The sequence below is a fragment of the Linepithema humile genome, chromosome 2, assembly GCF_040581485.1.
Source record: "Linepithema humile isolate Giens D197 chromosome 2, Lhum_UNIL_v1.0, whole genome shotgun sequence".
NCBI lineage: Eukaryota > Metazoa > Arthropoda > Insecta > Hymenoptera > Formicidae > Linepithema > Linepithema humile.
In genome coordinates this window covers 18,896,479-18,916,332 of record NC_090129.1, presented here as the reverse complement: position 1 = coordinate 18,916,332, position 19,854 = coordinate 18,896,479, and the positions used below count along the sequence as shown (strand labels likewise).

Below are 19,854 nucleotides of genomic sequence, written 5' to 3'. Positions count from 1 at the left end.
ATTCGATATATCGAATAAAGTCGATACATACAAAGAGCATGACGCGCGAAAATTAAAGCGATATATCTTATGCAATCTGATATCCAAATCTAGAATGCAGAAAGAAATGACAGAACGTACAAACAGCGTGACTTCAAGTAGAGATTTTATTGAAATATAAGGAATCTGTACCAGACAGAAAAACTAAAATTACTGTTGAATTTGGTACTATCGGGGTTCATATATCGTATATGCCTGCGTAATCACTGTTATCGTTTCACGTTTATCGTATAAGTTTAATAAGTTTGAATATTTATAAGTACAGAAACAATATCGAAGGTACGCGCACAGTCTATCTTGAAGTTCTAAAGCTAAGAAAAGGATTCCTCTCTATAGACCTATAGTTGCAAGTTACGTTTACAACTAAAGGGGGGGGGGGAGGGGGTTTCCGCTTCTCTTTATCTATGTACAACTGATAATTCAAAGATTTATATAAGCCATCCTCACATGATCCGCCCGCTACGGCGAAACGTACAGTTTCATTCAACTATTTACAATTTTTACAAAAAACACTGTCAATATACAAGTAGTACAACAATCTAAATGTACTTTTCATTCTTCCGCACTGATAATTGCAACGAATGTCAATCTAATCTTACGAAAATGGCCCCGTTTTAACAAAGATCTATTTCTTTTAATATTTGTATGTTTTCCAGGTTGTCGAGTTGTTATGAACAACTCTATAAAACCTCGTCCAGATTTTTGAATATATACTTAATGAGAAGCTATTTGACGAAGCAGTAATCTTGTGCTAACGCAAGAAATAACGTCATGTCGAACTCGCTTTCAAGTGGGACGCATCGCATATACAGTCTAATTACAACTATATTAAGAATGTGGAAATCTAAAAATCTTCGTATTAGTTAATAAATAAGCAACGTATATGTAGATTTAATATATATGAGTATATTAAATATATATTAAATTTTATATACATTTAATATATATTTAACTAAGAAATTGAACTTAACATTGTCCACAATAAGAATCTACCGCGCTGCTGTTTTTTTATTCTTTGCCAATTTATTCTTTGCAAACATGCTTTGCCGATGCTGTATGTGCATACTACGCAATAAAAAGAGCAAAGTATTTTCCAGAAAAAGAATAAAACGTGTCTCAAAGAGGCACACTGCCCAATTCTATGTTAAAAAAGGAAGATGTAGAGCTATTTTACACTATTGAAATATACATTAATCAATAACAATTTTTGATGTGACGATTTATAGATTCTCATTTTCGTTTTTACAAATTTATCAATCAAATTTTTCTCATCATTTATGTAATCATGAAGTAACTTTAAATCTTTGCTACCCATAAAATTCAATTTAGAATATGTATAATCTTATTCACAGTAAAATTAAAGTTGGAAAATCTCCATTTAAAAATTCAAAATGTACAAGATATTAGTCTTCAAAGAATTAAAATATACATATACTTTGTATATTCTTTAAATATTTTTAAATTTATACAAGACACGTATAATTATAAATAAAAATCTATTTTATAAATAGGAATGTTTAAAGAATTAAAAAAAAATAAAGAAAGCGATATGTAAGATAATGATAATGAGAAAAATTACTCAATACTGTACAAAATTTGGATAATGTCGAGATATAATTGTGTCGTGTTCACACCAATTGTGAAAACGCGCGCAAAATGCACGATACAGCATCATTGAAACAAGATGACAACGCTTGAAGCGTTTAAGTTTGAATACGATCAGATTTTAGTTGTTGTACTGAATTCAATATTGGAACGTGCCAGGGAGGCGTCCATTTGGTAGTATTGTATATAACGATCTATAAAAAATCTACAAAAAATTAAACTCACTAAGATATGCAATGATCTTAGTGCGAGATTGTCAAAATCGACATGTACGACAGTCTACGCTATAAATAAAATACTCGATTAATAAAAGTGAAGTGAGAAAATCTCAGAATCGAACGAAGCAGTCGATGACACGGAAATGCATTTGTCGCTAAACGATATCGCGAGTTAGTATGCTTGTCGCATCGAAACCGAGAAGGAACGCATCACCACCGATGGTGGTTGAAATACTGTGCATAATTGTGCCTTTCTACAAATCAAATGTCAAATTTCGTCGAAATTCTTGTCCAAACATTTACATTTTCGTACGTACGTTCAAAATCTAATTTACATAATTTTTTTCACGATATTCTATTTATTTTCGCGTAATAAAATTCCTCGATAAATGAGATACAACTTCGTAAACGTTGAAAACTACTTTAGAATAACTCGGAACATCTCCCCCCGAATCGCTTCCGCGAAGCAGTTTCGATATCCTAAAAACGAATTAGAAAAATACTTTTTCTAGATATATCTGGTATATATATCTCGTAGTAAAAACGAAAGTTAAAGATTTTATTTGTAGTATTCCCTTAGCGAAGTTCTAAGATAAGCAAATAATAAAATCAACTAGAAGATATAATATCCTCTAATTTTCCAGATCTTCAGCGTGATTAAAATCTACTAAGCATTTTAAAATATACAAGTATATATACGACTGCAGGTATAACGTATACTCGACAATAAACTCATACTGACATCACTAATGTCTTTACAATCAATTTACATAGATTCGCAGCACATGCGGACACATTGTTCGCCAATGATCGTTGGTGCTTAATTTTCAGTTTGGATAAAAACTCACGAATTTTAGTCTCTGATTTATAATCAATCGATTTTGCTTCTAGTCCAAGTTCGTAGTTCAGTGTCCAGTTTCGAAGGCCTTGGAGGCCTTCAATTGAAGCATAAGGACAAACAGATCTCTTCCTCCGACTGCCTTCGCGCACTGTGACGTCATCTTTATCAATCGTTAAAAAAGTTTAAACTTGCTTGGTACCATTACATCCTCGGCTTAATATCCGACATGCGAAAATAATTTATATTTACAATCGTTCAATACAACTCAGAGCAGATATTTCCGAGGCAGAATTGTTAATGGATATCGTTCTTGAGGTTCAAAGGGTTTCTTTGGGATCTCTCTCACGGAAGAAACCCTTTTCAGTCTTGCACTCCCTGATGGTAACGGTCTTCAAGTTAACGGTAACGTCCGTGATAAATACTTGATCGGCCACGGGGTTCCTCGCCTGCCAGTAATCCGTATCGGGACTTATAAGTGGAACGTAGACCTCTGGTTTCAGAATTTCTGTCTGCTTAACGCTCGGAGTATTGTTATTGTTATTGTTATTGTTGTTGTTATTATTGTTATGACTGTGATGCCCGTTCACAACGGTCGGTAACCTGTTGTTGTTGGTGTAAGAATCTGTGGGACTGGGTGACTTGTGACCGTTCGCTTTGTCAGTGGCAACCGCGCCGTTCGATTTTTCCTGCTTCTGCTCCGACAAGTGCCTCTTCTTCGTCACGGGTTGCTCCAAAGGTGTGTCTATTTGAGGAGAAAGCGGTGCCGGTGGTGCACGTGGAAGAGAAGGCGGCGGGCCGTGAGGTAGATCGGCTTCAGGACGTTTTTTGTCCTGTACTGCGGGTGCCGGCGTCGTCGGCACTGCCGGTAAAGGCTCTTCTGGTGTCGACTTCACACTGGAAGACGACGGCCTTCTACCGTTGACTTTGTGACTCTGTAACGGGAAGGATCTTGCTCTTATGCTACCCCGAAAACGCTAAGACGCCAAGATACCATTAATATTTTAACACTGCAACATTCTTATCTTTCTGCGAGTTGCAAGGCAACGGATGCGAATTATAAGAGTTTTATATATACTAAATGTTTGATTCTCCGATACAATATTAGTTAACCTAGATAACTTGTTATGTTACATATTTTTGAGAAATTTCTTTACAAACATGAAAGAAAGAATATAAAAAACAAGAAATACCTCGTGATGTAATGATTTTTTAGCTCCACTCTAGCTTAATGCGCTGATAACAGCTAATTACTTTTATAATAATCAACACTCACGTGATAAGAAGGCGTTGTGGGGTTATTTTTCAAAGGCAATAACCGAGGAACTTTGCTCGGCGGCGGACTACCACTACCACTACTAGGACTGCTTGTAGTAATTGTCACGCCAATTTTTCCAGATTCCTTGAGGACCTCCGCCTTCCTCTTCGTGCCAGCAGGCAACTCTCTTTCTCTCCTTGGCAACAGAGGTATGTCAACGCTGCTGTTGGAGCTGTCGGAGTCGACGCTGAACGTCGACGCCATTTCCGGCGGTGTTGGAGACTCATGGCCGTCCAAGGAACTCGGGAGTGTGTCTTCATCAGGCGCTACTGAATTTAAACGAGGGGCTGAGGTGCTGCCCGTCGTCGATTCGTCCTGACTGTCTTCGCCTACTCTTTCATCTCCACCGGGTTCTTCCTCGACGACAAGGTTGGCCAGCACCTGTTCCTAAACATAAATTTTGCTATCAACCATGTACAGTCTTGTACTAACCTAACTTTATGATTCTGTTAACTCTTTGTTTTAAATTACGATTGTTTCACAAAATAAAAGATAAAATTTTATGGCTAGTTATACTTATGCTGTGAAAAACACCATAAAGTTCGCTGAAATACTAAGCTATTAAAGTGATTCAGAGTAACACGAACATAGTGGATGGTTTCTTCCATCACAATCTGTTTTCATTATTAAGAAACGCTGTAGCATCTTACATCAAATATATACATAACCAATTTTGCCCCCATTATTATTAAGATTAATACTTCTTTAAATTGAATATTTCTTTTTTAATATGATACATTTTACAAAGTTTTATGTATAAAAAGCATTTTTTGACAAGTAACATTTTTCTTTAGAAAAGAGAATATAAATTCTTTGCATCTTTGATATATTTTTTTAAGGATGTTCAATTGAATGCAATGAGGCAAAACAAGGTTGATACAAATCATTGCATGTAACGGAATTTTTAACAGATATTTTAGCAACATTAATTCAACATGGTACTTGTCTAAATTCTGTTTCTTGTACAATGTAACTCTTTATAATTTACACGAAATCGATAAATATGTATGAAGTAAATATCATCCTTTCTTACGCTATATCTGGTATCCCTTCGCCTCGGCCTTCTAGCGGGCACATCGCTGCCCTTTTGACTTTCCTCATACAATTCGATTAACCTCACGTCCAAAATATTTTCCTCTGGCTCCCATGTATTATATCTGAAGATAAAATTACAAATGTGTATTCCAATCACAAGCATTTTTAATCAAGTGACAGATCTTTGATTTTATACTCACTTTTTGCTCCATCCTTTCCATTTGACAAAATACTCGACTTTGCCCTAAAAAAAAGAAAGCACGATAAATATAAAATCATTAATGATAATTAGAAATACGAACGTAAATAGTTTCGTTCGCGTACATTTTAACTGATGATCGAGAAATCACATTAAATGATAGAGACTGTCCTAGGGTAAAAATTTACAAATATTGATTTAAAGTAAAATATATGAGCATGGAGAGAAATTATTGAATCGTTTAATAGAATTACGCACTGACAGCAAATACGATGACCAATATTGCATCAAATGACACATGGAGAAGCATGTGTGAGTTGTCATTTCATTATTCTCAATTATCGCGGCGTCAACACGTGGATACCTGTCCACGCTACGTGAGACGACTACAATTAATGAGTAAATATATTTCTTTAAAAAAACGGGAATCTCTGTGACTCTCTCTCTCTCTCTCTTTCTCCCTGAAATTGCTGGCTCCGTTCTAACATAAGTCTATTTTACCTGCATTTTAGATAAAACTATCACATCTGCGATAATCTGTATATATTTATCTAAATTCTATTGAGTATACAACAGAAATATTTGCAAAAAATCTGTATTTAGAATCCTTATAAAATGTTAACAGATATAAAAATAAATAATGCCATGAGGATAAAAGATTTTCACATCTCATTCTGATATGTATTTTCTAAATGCGATATCGCATTTGATAAAATGTAATCGTACATTAATCATTTTCACCTTTACTCATAATTAGATTTATCATTATTTGCCAGTTACATTAACAGCGGAATTATACTTGTCCACGTGTTACGCGCTTTGTGCGCATCATATGCACGCCAACCGATCATTTACTGATAAGATCTGCCAATCGGTATGAAAGCCAATACACTTATCGATACGCGTAATTATAGCTATCATCGCGTGATAATTAATACAACGCGAGAGGCTGCTATATCGATTGTTCAATACGATTTTCCACGTTTCGTCGATCGTCGAAGAGATAAAACCAGGTGATTGGTGAAAGCCGGTTAACGCCATTCGCTGTCAATCAACAGTTACTCTGTAAAACCGGGCCAATTGCATACAGAAATAAATAGAATAGAATGCGTTTAATTTATATTTCAGAAGCAGAGAATCTCCCGACAGCACAGAACAAAAGTACAAAAAAATCCTAGACAGCATAAATATCATAAAAAAACTAGATTAGATTACCATAAAACTGATTTAAGTAATCTCAATTTGTCTTGATATTAATTTTAAAATTAGACTAAATTTTGTTTTAGACTGTGAGATTAATATATTTTTGATGTTGATCTTAAAATTGAAATAAATTTGATTTTCTTTAAATCTTTTCAGTTTATCAAAGACAGATTAGAAAACGTCACGCTGAATTCTGCAATTTATTTAACGTCACTGTCAGTGCTCGAGTTTTTCTAAAATTCGATAGAATCATGAGAAAGAGATTTCGTTTGCACAGCCGGGAACGCGTAAATTTTCGCATCCATTTCGCGTAGTGCACGGACAATAATACGAACTATGTTGATATCCACGACTTAACTATTGGCGGTGGGCCAATGACAGAAACGGCACGCCGGTCCATCGCGATGCACAAGTCAACCGATGTGACAGTTGGAAAACAATGACACACGCGATACGTCGCAAAACGGCGGGAATGAAGTCATACGCGCACACTGGTCGTCGACATGATCGACATGATAACGCGGACCAGGTTGTCATCCTTTCGCGAGCCGTTACCTGATATTGTTACATGTCGATAGTGTATAACAATCGTGTCATCGATTTATGAGTGAATGCACTTTAATGCTTTATGCGTGAGTCATCTCGAGAGTTTAGTCCATTTGATTGGAAAATTGACCGACGTTTGAAATTGTTTACGAATAGATAGCGTAAAATGATTAAGTTGCGTCAAATGAGAGAAAATTCTGCGAGTGGCAAATAAAAATTGTAGATTTCTTCAAAGTAATTCGTTAGATTCAAATGTAATTTATTCGCGACGATTCTCTCGAAATCAAATAAATTCAATGTTCCTTCATTTTGATTCAAAGCATTTTTTTGCAACGTTAAGAATATAATTCGCAAAATTATGACTAATCAATTCAGATCTTTTTTATAATCTTCAAGTAAAATAAAATAGTATATCTCGAAACATAGTATGCATAAATTTCGCGTGCATCGTAAAGAATTTTGAAAATGCAAAGTTCTATTGCATATTTTATAGAAACGTGCCACCGGTTTCCAGCTGATCATTATACGGGGCCTTTCTCCTATCCATCAGTGAATCCACCATTGTCCGCCTCCAGAGATTCCCGTTAATCAGAATTGTATAGTCTCGGCGTCAGTTGAGACATTTTTTTTCTTTAGCAACTCAATCTACAAAACATATTCTTACATAAACTTAAAATAATAATGATCATTCCAACGTTAAACACAACGAAATCAATGTATCCTCGAAAGAATTATATCAAATGTTCAATAATTATTATCAATTTTGGCATCTATAAAACAGAATTAAATTCATAGAAATTATCTGAAATAAAGTGTCTCAAACATATACGAATATTTGTCTCCCTTGAATTATACAACTGTAATAAATAAAATATTATATAGACACTGTAATAAGTAAAACAATATATACACATTGCATATCATTAAAAAATTAACTTAGCAGATATAATTATCTATTAGATATGGTCGATTTGTTTAGAAATAGTGTTTGTTAAATTCTGTTTCTGAACCATTAGCATCTGTGAAATGTAAAATTATTAATGGTTATAAAGTTATAATGGAAATACAAGATCATAATAGACAAAATAATAAAAAAATAATACATAAGAAATCGCAACTGCTCCAAAAATATCAATGTATAAATAAGAATCAAACCATTTGTCTAGAGAAATTCTCTCATTCTCCTTCAGTTCCTTTTTTCGCAACGTATATTTCCATATACGTTTGAAATAATAGTTGCGAGACAGACACACATTATTATTCTTCTCGTTAATGCCGGCATATTGCACTGTAAACGGCGTCGGAGGAAGCACGGTACTGCTTTTATAACGAGAGCGAATCGATAATCCTGCCAATGGTAAATTTGGTCGATCGATGGTTCGATGTCCATGCGTGCTTCCAAATTCGGTAAGTACGGAACATATATCGAAGATGCAAGCACAGCATTTCTTTATCTAACCTTTATTTAACCTGTATTCTAACGTTTGATGTGTCGCAAGGCGCAACTGTCAGAGAAAGAGAGAAGAAAAGAGAGAGAAAAGAAAGAGATATGAGTAGGTAGTATAAAGAGGGGGAATAGAGGCGGTAACAGCGCGTGGTAGTTCCGCTTAGTGGTGCCACCTGGGGACGACAGTTGAAAGCTCGCAAATACTAACCCGCTTTTCCCTCTTCTTCGTGATCCGCTCCGCGGCGTAAACTCTATCGCCTAGATCCATGGCTTCTCTAGTAATCCTTAATCCTGATATTCCAAACGGGCGTGAAAACTTCTGGTTAGTCTATAATTGCGTGTCGCGTGCGGTATCCTGCGAAACACCATATGTATCGACACAACTGCACGGCAGATCGATCACGGCACACACGCGGAAATCAGGGGAAACCACTGTACACACATATATCGTGGAAAAAGCAATCGACCGCACCTTCAAGCGGAGCACAGGTACTAGCATGCGCCGCCGAATAATACACGTAAGACACGTGCACAATTACCACGTGGTGTGATTATATTTATATTTCCTTGTGACAATCAGTCAGTTCGCATCCTTGCGACACACATCGCCGATGCGTCGTCGGTCGCGAAACGTGTCGTTTGTTGATGCAGCGCGACAGTACTCTCGGCATCGCCCAGTGTACTTTTCACAACGATCTGTCGTGCGGCGAAATGCGGCTCGGCATTTAGGAGGGATGTTATTTCAGAGGCACCACGGCAGAAACGCAGGAGCAGAAGATGGCAATGGACACGATGTTTTTTGAAAGGCCAGTAGTTGCAGCACGAGCGATGTGCACGGCGAGTGAAGTCTGTGTACATGCGTATTCCATCGGAAAAGGAGCCGGAATGGATGACGCGCGATGCAGTGAGTAAAATGGTTATGCCGTTTTGTAAAATGCTCCGACTAATCTTCCGCAGTGGAAGTTTTTCATAAATAACGGTGGCTACCGTACTCGTATGTATCGGTGGCTACCGGCGTGGCGGTGCACGTTTCACGTCGTTGCTAGTGCTGCCGTTATCGTCGTAGTCGTGATCGTCGTTCGTGGTCGCCGCACCGTTCGGGCAAAATCGCTTGCTCGTGCGTGACGTCAGTGATTCCCCCTCACGTCGTAAACACCAAACATGGCCGTCGTACGGATATACGCTGATCGAGTGCGTCCCAAGCTGAAGGCGTAAACCGGTCGCAATACGGATTGCCGCGGACCGCGGCTATGCGCAGGTAATGCGCGACGACGTTTGCAGGCCTTGCGACGTATGCACGATGGCCACGGGTAACGATTATACGTGAACCGGAGCGATCGACTAGCGGCGTCTAACGCACTCCGCGGATCGAGGCCGACTAGAGCCGAGGTCTGCCAAACTCCCCTCGCAAGCCTAGTGGACTCGCCCGATCCGCTCGAGGTTAGGAGAGGAGAGAGGGTAGAGAGGCAGAGAAAGATCGCAGCAGGGGAAGGGAGAGGCTCTCAACGGTACGTGCGGTATGAGCATGAGAGAGAGACTGGAGAGAGGGTGGAAGCGAGAAAGGGAGAGAATGAGAGCGCGATTGAGTTGACTGAGGATGAGAGAGGGGTGGTGAAGAGTCGAGGGAGAGGAAGAGCAAGCGCAATGGAGGTAGAAAAGAGAGACGGCGCGACCAGGAGCGCCGTCCTCGGAACAAGAAAGCTGTCTGCCTGGCCTGCTTGTTTGCCTGTCTGCCCTGCTTCCGTGCCCGCTAGCCTGCCTGCTTGCCTGCCTGCCTGCCTGCCTGCTTGCCTGCCTGCCTGCCTGCCTGCTTGCTTGCCTGCCTGCCTGCTTGCCAGCCAGCCAGCCAACCAGCCAGCCACCCCAAGTTCCCTTCTAGGTACGTGTGTATGCGTGCGTTTGTGTGCGAGTGCAGTCAATGCGATGTTGCCGATTGCTCGTTTCGTCGATAGCACCGCACCGCAAATGTCACTGGCGTACCAACGGCGACGATACTCGTAAACGGCGGCGGTAATGACGCCAACAGTCCGCGATTTTCTACGTTCCGGCTGCGAGTCGAGATCGATCGACGCCACTCGCTCTCTCCCTTTCTGTCGGAGCGTGAACGCGCGCGCGTCCACTCTTCTCTTTGGCGGCCTCACCGCACCGTACAGTTGTACGCGTATTCGCGCCTACATCCGACAACGTTGCATCCTCCTCCTGCGATGTTCTGTCACACACTGTACTCGACGCACACCAGTACACACGTACACACACACACATACACACACAGCGATTCGTAGTAGGCACTATATCCCATTAACGGCGAATATTACACTTGAAAACGAACGCCAAGCAGTGTCGTTAGTAACGTACGGATCCCAGAAGAGACGAAACACATACACACGTACACACACGGAGAATACCCAACCCGACACTTTTCTTCCTGCCTTGTGAAAACGCGTGCTACCTCCACGGATCCCAAAACGAGAGTGTCCTCTCCTGCGCCGACGAGCACATAGGGAGAGCCCGCGCAAACAGGACAGAGAATGCGTACCCCTCGAGCACGAGAGAGACGCCGCGGTTTTGTAGTGGGGATAGAACCGTCTTCTCCGTCCTCGGCGTAAATAGCAGGATAAAAAACTCACGACGCGGGCGCCTGATTGGTGGAGCCCTCAAGGCGCCCCGGATGTCCCGAGCCCCACTCGCCCGAACGTCCAATCGGTGCCTGGCACAACCCACGTCGGTTCCCCTCAACGCGTTGCGAAGGCGGGCATTACCAACGAACCCATCGGTCGCTCTCGGACTCCGAACTCTCCCCCACGTACCCCCGGACCCACCGCGTTGTATAAAGTCTCCGGCGTCTCTCGGTGAGAGAGAGTCTCCCCCCTCTCCGACGGGAAGAGAGCGGCAGAGCCCCTTCCCTTCGCGCTCTTCTTCTGGCGCAGGAAACCCGAATAGCGGAGCCGCGCTACCGTGCCATCGAGGCCTCTCTTCTCGTCGCCGAACAGCCGTGTAAAGCCGTACGATGCGAAGCCTGTGTGTATCACCGCGAAGGGCGGGCACATAGACGCGGGACGCGGGCTGGCGACGAGAGAGGGGAAGTATGTACAATCCGCGCTCGTATATAGACGCGCGAGCGCACACACATGCATGCATACATACACATGACCGCGTCGCGCCGTCGTCGTCGCGCTCCCTTCCCCGTTGCGGCCCCACGTCGGTGGCCGACCACCGTCGGTATTGAAATATCCTGGCCCTGGAGAGGCAAGTAGCCGCGCGGCGATACTGCTTCTTTCTATAACCACTACCGCGCGCGCAATTCTCACTCCCTCTCTCTCTCTCTCTTTCTCTTCTCTTCGCACTCTCGCTCTCTATTCGTCATCTCTCTTTCTCTCTCTCTTCCTCCGTACACCTCTTCCCCTTTTCTCATTCTCTTTGTGTTCGCATCTTCCTGACTCCTGGATTACCAACCTCGCTGCTCCCTTCCCCCACCTTACTCGTTGCTCTCGTGTGTCATCTTCTCTCCGTCGCTCCCGATTGTGTCGTTCGTGCTTGCGCCAGCCTCGTACCCTCTTTCAGGGGTCCATGCCTCTCTTTTCCTGTTTCTCTCTCCCTCCCTCGCCGCCCGCTCCGCCAACTCGAATCTCCCTCCGGAACGAGACTCGCCTCCCTTCGGAGCGCAATCAATCGTCGTGTACGAAACGCTGTGTAACCCCGCGAGCGGTGCGTAAATTGGAAAATGCGAGCGCGCGCACGCAAGTCATTGAATTGCATACCTTCAAAATCATTTCGAATACAATCGTACAGTCATTCTTTTCTTCCTTTTTTACATACGCCGATGTTTCTCAACGACATCGACGCCCGACATCGATGATGTATTTTTTTCATTGATTGCGCTACAACTTGTTAGATTGCAATTTGATAACAGATTCATCAATTTAAACAAATTTACCACGCTTGTTTCTTTTCTCTTATGTTCTTCATAAATCTCATTTTATCTTAAATACAGAAAATACAATGGATTTCAATTAAAACGCACAAATATAAAGATGCAGCGTGAACAGAAACTAACTAATTAATGAAATAATTGGCTGATGAAATTCGCAAAACAGTCCTTTCTATATCGAATCGAAATTGTATACAGCATCGTTCCAAAATCATAAACATTATACAAGTCTATGTTCGTCTCTGGGAGTGAGAGGCCCTGACACGCTTCTCTGCCGCGAGCTATGTCGATGGCGTGCGCGCGCGCGTTACCAAGCGTCGCTTGTCAAAAGTGGCTATTTAATATCTCAGGAATGACATGGGATATCGCGATAAAACCTTCACTGAACGATTCTCTACCTTTTGTCATGCTTATTTATTTGGACGCGGACCCGATTGGGTTAATAATTTCCGTGTGAGAGTCATTTCAAGGTTCGAGATCCGCGACGGAACGCATGCGTGTTATCGGGAAACTAATGGTGGGTTTTTCCAAATTTTTGTTTAATAACGAGTGGTAGGCGAAGGATGATTCGAAAATTGTAACACGCGCGATCTGGGGCGTTTTGTTAAGCCGTAATTAGCGTTTTTCGTTATTTACGCAAAGACGAATGAGATGGTGTCGAGAAAATATATTTAACGATATTTAAAGAGTAATACACGCATACATAATCCATGGTGTTTCTCATTTAGAATTAGAAAAGTTTATAGCGCTTATAAAAGCGTTATTTTTGAATTCTACTTAAAAGCGCGTTTAAATCTCTAAAATATTCTTGCGTGTATAATTCTTTTGCCAAAGACTTACTTTTTTCTAAATCTATTTACATGAAAGATTTTCATTTTTCAATCGATCGAGATTACCGGAAACAAATTATTTGGAACATTCTATCGTATTTAGTCGAAACGCTACGTTTCGAACTTTATGAAGTCGCGCTTTTTGTATTTAATAAGAATCGGACAAACGATGATTTTAATATCGAAACGAGTTCTTTGTTGCGGAAATATTCTTCATACGCCAAGTGATTTCCTCGGCATAACGAAGCATACGTGATTACTTGCTCGCCAGACTGTACCAGTACCAGCTACACGAGCTGCTCGAAGAGAAATAAACGAAACTCACCGACAGCTATACCTTCAACCTATGCTTTTCCAACGAATTATCGATTTATCGTCAGATCCTTCTCGCTCTTATGCGAACTCGTGCTTTCACGTCGGTCAACGTGTATGCCAGATCGTCCTGTGTAGACGCAACACTTTCATCGCGCACGCGTTACGAAATTATGCAATTTTTACGTGTGACAATGAACATAAAAAGTGTCTCTGGTAAAAATAAACAACCGCTCTGAATAGACTGTTGCGCGATAAAATAATGATAAAATCGAAGCAAGAATTATCAGTCTTTAAATATCTACTTTCATTAGTAGCGTTGCATTGCAACGGTTACATCCATTTTTACGGAGAGCCCGATTATTGGCGAAAAATATTACTCTTTTATGATTAATTCTTTTATTATGAAGAATTATAGCGCTTTATGTTACCGTCATAATACCACGCCCTTTCCCTCTCCTCTCGATAATTTTTGCTGAGCATGCAAAGACGTTCCTGTATCCGTCAAATTGCTAAACAAGCTTACAGCGAGACAGCGCGTATCGACCGGTATTTCCGTTTCACAGATCCGAGATATTTCCCTATCCGCGGATCTCTCTGGACACGGCGTGGTCCAGTAACATGGGCATTAGCATGCAGCTCCGGCCGACGTACTCGGCATTTGTGGGCTCCGGTTATCGTCCCTGCCCTCGGGCCGTATCGGCACTCCGAGGGACCATATGCACTGAGCGAGTACTCCCTTGCCTCTTTGCTCTCTTTCTTCTTTCTCGCCTCATCTTTCGCTTTCTTTCTTTGTTCCGAGTGTACGGCGGACACCTTATCGCCCTTTGGCCGAGCGTTCTTTGAGCGAAGCATGATGGTAGAGAGAGAGGGAGAGAGAGAGAGAGAGAGAGAGAGAGAGAGAGAGAGAGAGAGAGAAATCAAGGGTATCTTGAGAATAAATATAAAGAAATAATTTTTTTCTCCGGAATGAAAAAACACAAAATCAGTTGAGTTGTTTAGATTTTGTGTTTAGTGTAAAAGTAAAATCTTTAAAAAACATTTTGCAGAAACGAAATCGTTAAGAAAAGGAATAACGGTAGTCAGATAGCAAAGTATACAAACTTATTTAGACATTTTGTGACATGTGTCTACGAGGAATCCTCTTCTTTTTCGCTTTCAATAATATTAGTTTTGAATCTTTGAAAATATAGATCCGTTTCTGCAGCATGAAAGACACTGTGAAATATGTGAAATATGTGACCATAGGGACTGACTTTTAAATCATAAATCTTTGAATGAAATGTCTTGAAAGAGTAAAGAAACCTAGAGAATGAAAAACATGTTCAATAAAAATACGTTTATATAAATGAATTCATTATAGCAGGTAGTAGACAAAACTCTAGTCCTGTATAACCTTCTTTTGTAGCTTTTAAAATTTTTTGAACTATTCTGTAACTCTTTCTTCGCGTAAAATTCTTCTAAAAGGAAAAAAGTTAACAATAATTTAATTTTCAATATCTGCATTATTTCTCAGATGTAATAAATATTTATTCCATAATAGATAATTTTCCAAAACAACGTAGACCCGAGAGACATAAACAATGGAAAGATTTATTAATAAAATCGTTTTCCATTTTATATAACAAAAATAAAATCTCGGTGTGGTCCTCGGAGTGATTACGACCTGTATATTAATTTTTCGCTTAACGCTTTCAGTTCAATGGCGGGCGCGTGCAATGCGGAATTGCAGTTTGATGCATTGCACGTTCTTTAGGCTTTAGGCGACACATAATGTTGGCACACATGTGGCACGTATGCGCGTCGCCAACGTAACGCACACATAAACGTATGCGTCTGTTTATAATACGGTCGCGACTCTACGTCGTCGCGTTATCGGACTCGTGTTATCGCGCGAACTCGTCTCGCGGTGTTTAAGTACGTTTTGCAATGAGCGCGATGGTATGATGATTTTTGCATAGTCCACTCGAATCCCGAGAAAGGAAAATTCGAAGAAACTTTGTGAGAAAAATTTACGAAAAAATGAACAAATATATTGTCGAAAATAGGAAACTTTAGTGAACACATTTACGATGAAGTCCGCTTTAGATAATCTATGTACAATTCACGAATAAATTCGAGATAGAAATCTATTTAGAATCTCATGTAATAAGAAACAAATCATTTCTAGCAAATCGCGGAATACATATATACATACTTTATTATGCGTGTATTTTGATTTTTCAAATGTATCTATTACGAGACGCAAAATTATGAATTGAATTCTATTCCGAATTCTGTCGCGAATTGCATAGATCTTCTTAAGCTAATTTAAACAAAGTTTGCTCTGGATATTTTAATCACGTTCGGCTTGTTAAATTTATCTGAGCTGTTTATTATAGTTTATACTTACCTGTTGTTTGTTTACGTCGCGTGCAATGTGGTGTCATAACATGAATAAACTCAGAGAAGCTTATTAAAGACAAAAATCGATAAAGAAAATAGGAAAGTTAAATGGCCGTTCCTCTTGGAACAAGCGTTACGAAGCAAAAATTGATATATTTTTAGGATATTTGATCCCTATCGATATTTCCTTTCATACTAAAACAGACATTAACAAATAACTATAGCAATAGTAAGAATAATTAATTAATTTCTCAAACTCCGCGCGCGTGTTCGTCAATTTTTAATCAACACCACGCCGACACTAACACCGAATTCACTAGTAATCTTTTATTATTATTATCAAATGTGGATACATTTAATAGATGCATACATATTCCCTGATTAATGAATCAATAATATTACGAATATATTACAAATTATTTGTCAATTTTTCAAGTCCGATTCTTTTCAAGATTCTAGTATTTTATGTATGGCATGCAGGTGTGACATTCGGTTAAAATGTATCTTATTGGAGGTCAGAAATCTTTGACAACCGTATGGTTCCATTTTGTTAGCTTTAGTTCGTTGGGTCGTCCTTCCTTCAAAATTCATTCGTGTAAGACTGCAGGAAACCAGTCTGAACCGAAACGACTACCTTCTTTGCCGTTTGCTAAAGGGCTTCTCAATTTGTTTTCAGACCTTTTTCTTTATTGACTGCCTTTAGAACATCATTAATTATTTTTAGTTGACCGTTGCTCTCTATTACTAACTATTGGCACGACGGTGCCAATTATTCTTGATACATTTTTACACTGATTTCATTCTCCGAAACTCAAAAACAATAAAAATTAATTGAAAAGTTGAGATTTTCAAGAATGGCGATGCTCAACTCAGCGGACATTACGTCGGGCTTCACGAAGAGACTTTAATATTAATGTAATATCTAAATAATTATCTTGATTTCTGTTTTAAAAAATTGCCGTACACTATCTGTCTATGCGATACGTCTGTACTTTAACTCGAGCACGCTGTAATTTTCGTAATTTAGCGAATAATTAGTTTATCAAAGATTTAACTAATGTGCGGTGATAATTATACGATAACAAGTTGCGAATAGCATCTTTACTCTCTATTCAACTTTATTTAAGTTTAGAAAGTCAGTCATTTGTTACAAACATCAACATTTTTTACGTGTGCGAACCTAAAAGATGGATTCCAGAAATTCATTATAACTCTGCTTCCGCTCGAGCGATCGGGATGAAATTTAAAAGGTAAAGCGGCGAAATGGTATAGAATCGTATGCAAAAAAAGCGAAATCGCTATCGTGTCTCAAAGCCGTGATATAAATTAGCAGTTTTTCGTCTGCGCGCGAGGGGTCGAGATTGCGTACCACGCTGCGCATGTTGCCTGCCTCTCTCAGCGACTGGAACTTTCCACCGCACGAGACACGACGACCTCGACGTTAGTATTGATATCTTGAGGTGAGATCATCGGTTTGATCCTTCCTTCGGGGATATATGTTATAATTTGAGCATTTTCATTATTATTATATTTCTACGTTCTCAAATTTGCGTTTAAAAACGCAAGAATTAGTAAGAACTTTACATATTGCTCGACTTTGTCTAAAGATCAATAACGATAGGCACTGTAAAAGTAGATTTTTGTTAAATATATAATGAATTTTTGAGAAGCATCTCATTGACTCGTTATTATTTCGCGAGAATTTATCAGCGAAGATTATTGGACTGGATTTATTTGTCGCGAAACAAACAAACGTTTAATTAAATGTGATGCTTGATATTTTATTATGATATTCAACTGCATAGAGTGCATCTTTTATTAACGTAATACAAGATTGGAAGCGCATTTTGACAATAACGTTACAAATAACGTTTCTTGTAAATGCTTGTGATTATATTTCTGTATTATATCGACATTGTATTTCTTCTATCGTTCGTTTTCGACGTTACTGTTATTATTGATAGCATAATATTCTTATAAAAATAAAAGTTACAGCTTATTTATTTCGTAATTGAATAGACAATTAATGAGTTATGAGTCAACCTCAGAAACATTGCCAAAAAAAATTAATTTACATACATTCCTCTCCGCGTGTTCATATCACATTAGTATGAAAATAGTGCTGATGCAACGAATTTGTCCAATATCGTAAGACATTGTTTCTCGTATTTTTACTACATTATAATTGTTAATTACTTGTCTCTTGAGATATTATTCTTTAAAACATTTTACGATATATGAACTTTATATTTGTTATTTTGAGCACTGAAACTACAACGCGTACCTCGCAGAAATTCCTAGATCGCGATGGAGGATGAATTTATGGAATATCTTTACGAACAAGTATAGCTGCATTGATTAAGACTTTGTCAATGCATTACGATGTCGATGATTGTAAGCTAAACAGTTAGAGTGATACGTTCGCTCATTAGCAATCAAGATAGCAAATAATGAGCCATCTGCGAGGCACGCCCGCCTGTCGAAGCCATTGTGGTTGAACAACGCGCCGTCTTCTGCGTTCTCACGTGGGCGAAGATTAAAAGTAGACAGTAGAGAATTGAATGGCTCTCAGTCGTTTCTTAAATTAATTACATCGTCTCCATAAATGATCATTTCAAAAGCAACTTCGGCAAATCTTAATTTCGCTGCGTCTTTCCTTCGAAATATTTTACACGTTTCGGATAGACTCCTACGCAGAAATCTCGTAATCTACACCTCATGTATACTTTGCCTTGACAAAATATACATCTACTATAAAATACAGATGCGCTTATTGCGTAGGAATGGAGATTTGTGCATAGCCGACTGCAGCGAATGCTACATTTTGAAGAAATTGATGCTTAAAACTTGCGGTTTATTGCATCATTTTTGCCTCGCTTTCAGAAACGCTTATTTCCGTGAGTCATCTAATAACCATTTACTTAACCCTCTAACCGCTCGGTATGCTATTGACATATCCCTGATTATTAATTGCGTTTTCCTGCAAAATCATTAATATTATAGCAGAAACTCGGATATTTTCGCTGAAAAATCTTTGAATCCTCTTTGTCGTAGAAGTTTAATACTTTTGTACGTTTAAAAAAATATATAAGACAATTAGATTTGTAATAATTATATGGATGCATACTATATTAGTAAAAGATTGAAATTGCTTTGTATTAATTGTAAAAATAATAATAGGTAAATTAATATCGATGAAAGAAGGAAGAACGGTCGGTACTGAAATTTGGCGTATATTTTGCAGACAGTTGATCGAAACATGCATATATTTCCAAATTGACATGTCCAAATAACGACCAATCAACAGCTTTAATATCATGCCTGAGCTCATCCAAAATAATTAATTTTTGTTATTTGCAGCTCGACTTTGCAAGCTCTCGACGAGCCTGCCGGTTGATCAGCGTGGTGCGCCATCCGCGATATTCTTCTCTGTCGGCGGAAAAAGAAAGAGAGGAACCCTTTTGAGGACCAGCGTCGGAATCAGCGTTGCAAAATCAGAAGTTCGGCACGGCAAGAAAGAAAGGTAAGCCAAACCTGAGAGAAAGAGAAAGAGAAAGAGCGACGAGGGGTCCCCCCCTCGTGCGCGTCAGGCCACCCCTGCTGGTAATTCCCGTCGTCATGGAAACACCCCCGAGGCGTCCCCGCGCGCCATGCCACCCCCGCACCCCACAAACACCACCGTCGCTTTCTCGTTCTCCTCGGCACTCACCTCCCCTCTTCTCCTCCACTCTCTCCCTCCTAGCTGCTTCTTCCACCCCGAACCCCCTGCTGAAGCCCCCCTTCGCGCGAGTCCACCAGGAACCCGTATCGATCCGCGGACGAGTTCGAGGTCCTACGTATTCTACGGGGAGTGCTACTGACAACGAGATCGTCCGCTATCACCCTCTCGCTCTCTTTCCGTCTCTTTTTGCCTTTCTCTGCTTTTCTCCCCGTTTCTCATACGTTTCAAAC

The 19,854-nt window shown here is 39.8% G+C and overlaps 2 protein-coding genes across 4 annotated transcripts in view; one reads left to right on the top strand and one right to left on the bottom strand.

Moving 5' to 3' along the window:
- Nucleotides 1-128: 128 nt before the first annotated feature.
- Nucleotides 129-9,661, bottom strand: LOC105679129 (polycomb group protein Pc). Of its 3 annotated transcripts, none has more exons than XM_012378968.2 (5): nucleotides 8,657-9,661; nucleotides 5,254-5,297; nucleotides 5,052-5,175; nucleotides 3,977-4,405; nucleotides 129-3,635 (listed from the first exon to the last, which is right to left on the bottom strand). In XM_012378968.2, exons 1-5 carry the CDS (start codon nucleotides 8,714-8,716, stop codon nucleotides 3,021-3,023), a joined length of 1,272 nt encoding a protein of 423 aa, XP_012234391.1. In that variant the 5' UTR covers nucleotides 8,717-9,661; the 3' UTR covers nucleotides 129-3,020. The 3 variants fall into 3 exon arrangements, with proteins under 3 accessions (XP_012234391.1, XP_012234392.1, XP_012234393.1); XM_012378969.2 differs by having other exon boundaries at nucleotides 3,977-4,399; XM_012378970.2 differs by lacking the exon at nucleotides 8,657-9,661 and adding an exon at nucleotides 8,157-8,534.
- Nucleotides 9,662-10,186: 525 nt separating this feature from the next.
- LOC105679130 (ras-related protein Rab-37-like) overlaps nucleotides 10,187-19,854 on the top strand; it is a 155,503-nt gene continuing 145,835 nt past the window's right edge. The window contains exons 1-2 of the mRNA XM_012378972.2: nucleotides 10,187-10,327; nucleotides 19,264-19,426. The gene's annotated coding sequence lies outside the window, so the exon portion shown is untranslated. The remainder of the gene's footprint in view (nucleotides 10,328-19,263; nucleotides 19,427-19,854) is intronic.

Bases quoted from the DNA above. Each gene is read 5' to 3' on its own strand.
- LOC105679129 (XM_012378968.2), bottom strand. From the start codon at position 8,716: ATGGATCTAGGCGATAGAGTTTACGCCGCGGAGCGGATCACGAAGAAG. The intron at 4,406-5,051 runs GTAAGAAAGGAT...ATTTATGTTTAG, and splicing joins GAAGGGATACCAGATATAGC to GAACAGGTGCTGGCCAACCT. The intron at 3,636-3,976 runs GTGAGTGTTGAT...TTCCCGTTACAG, and splicing joins CCACAACGCCTTCTTATCAC to AGTCACAAAGTCAACGGTAG.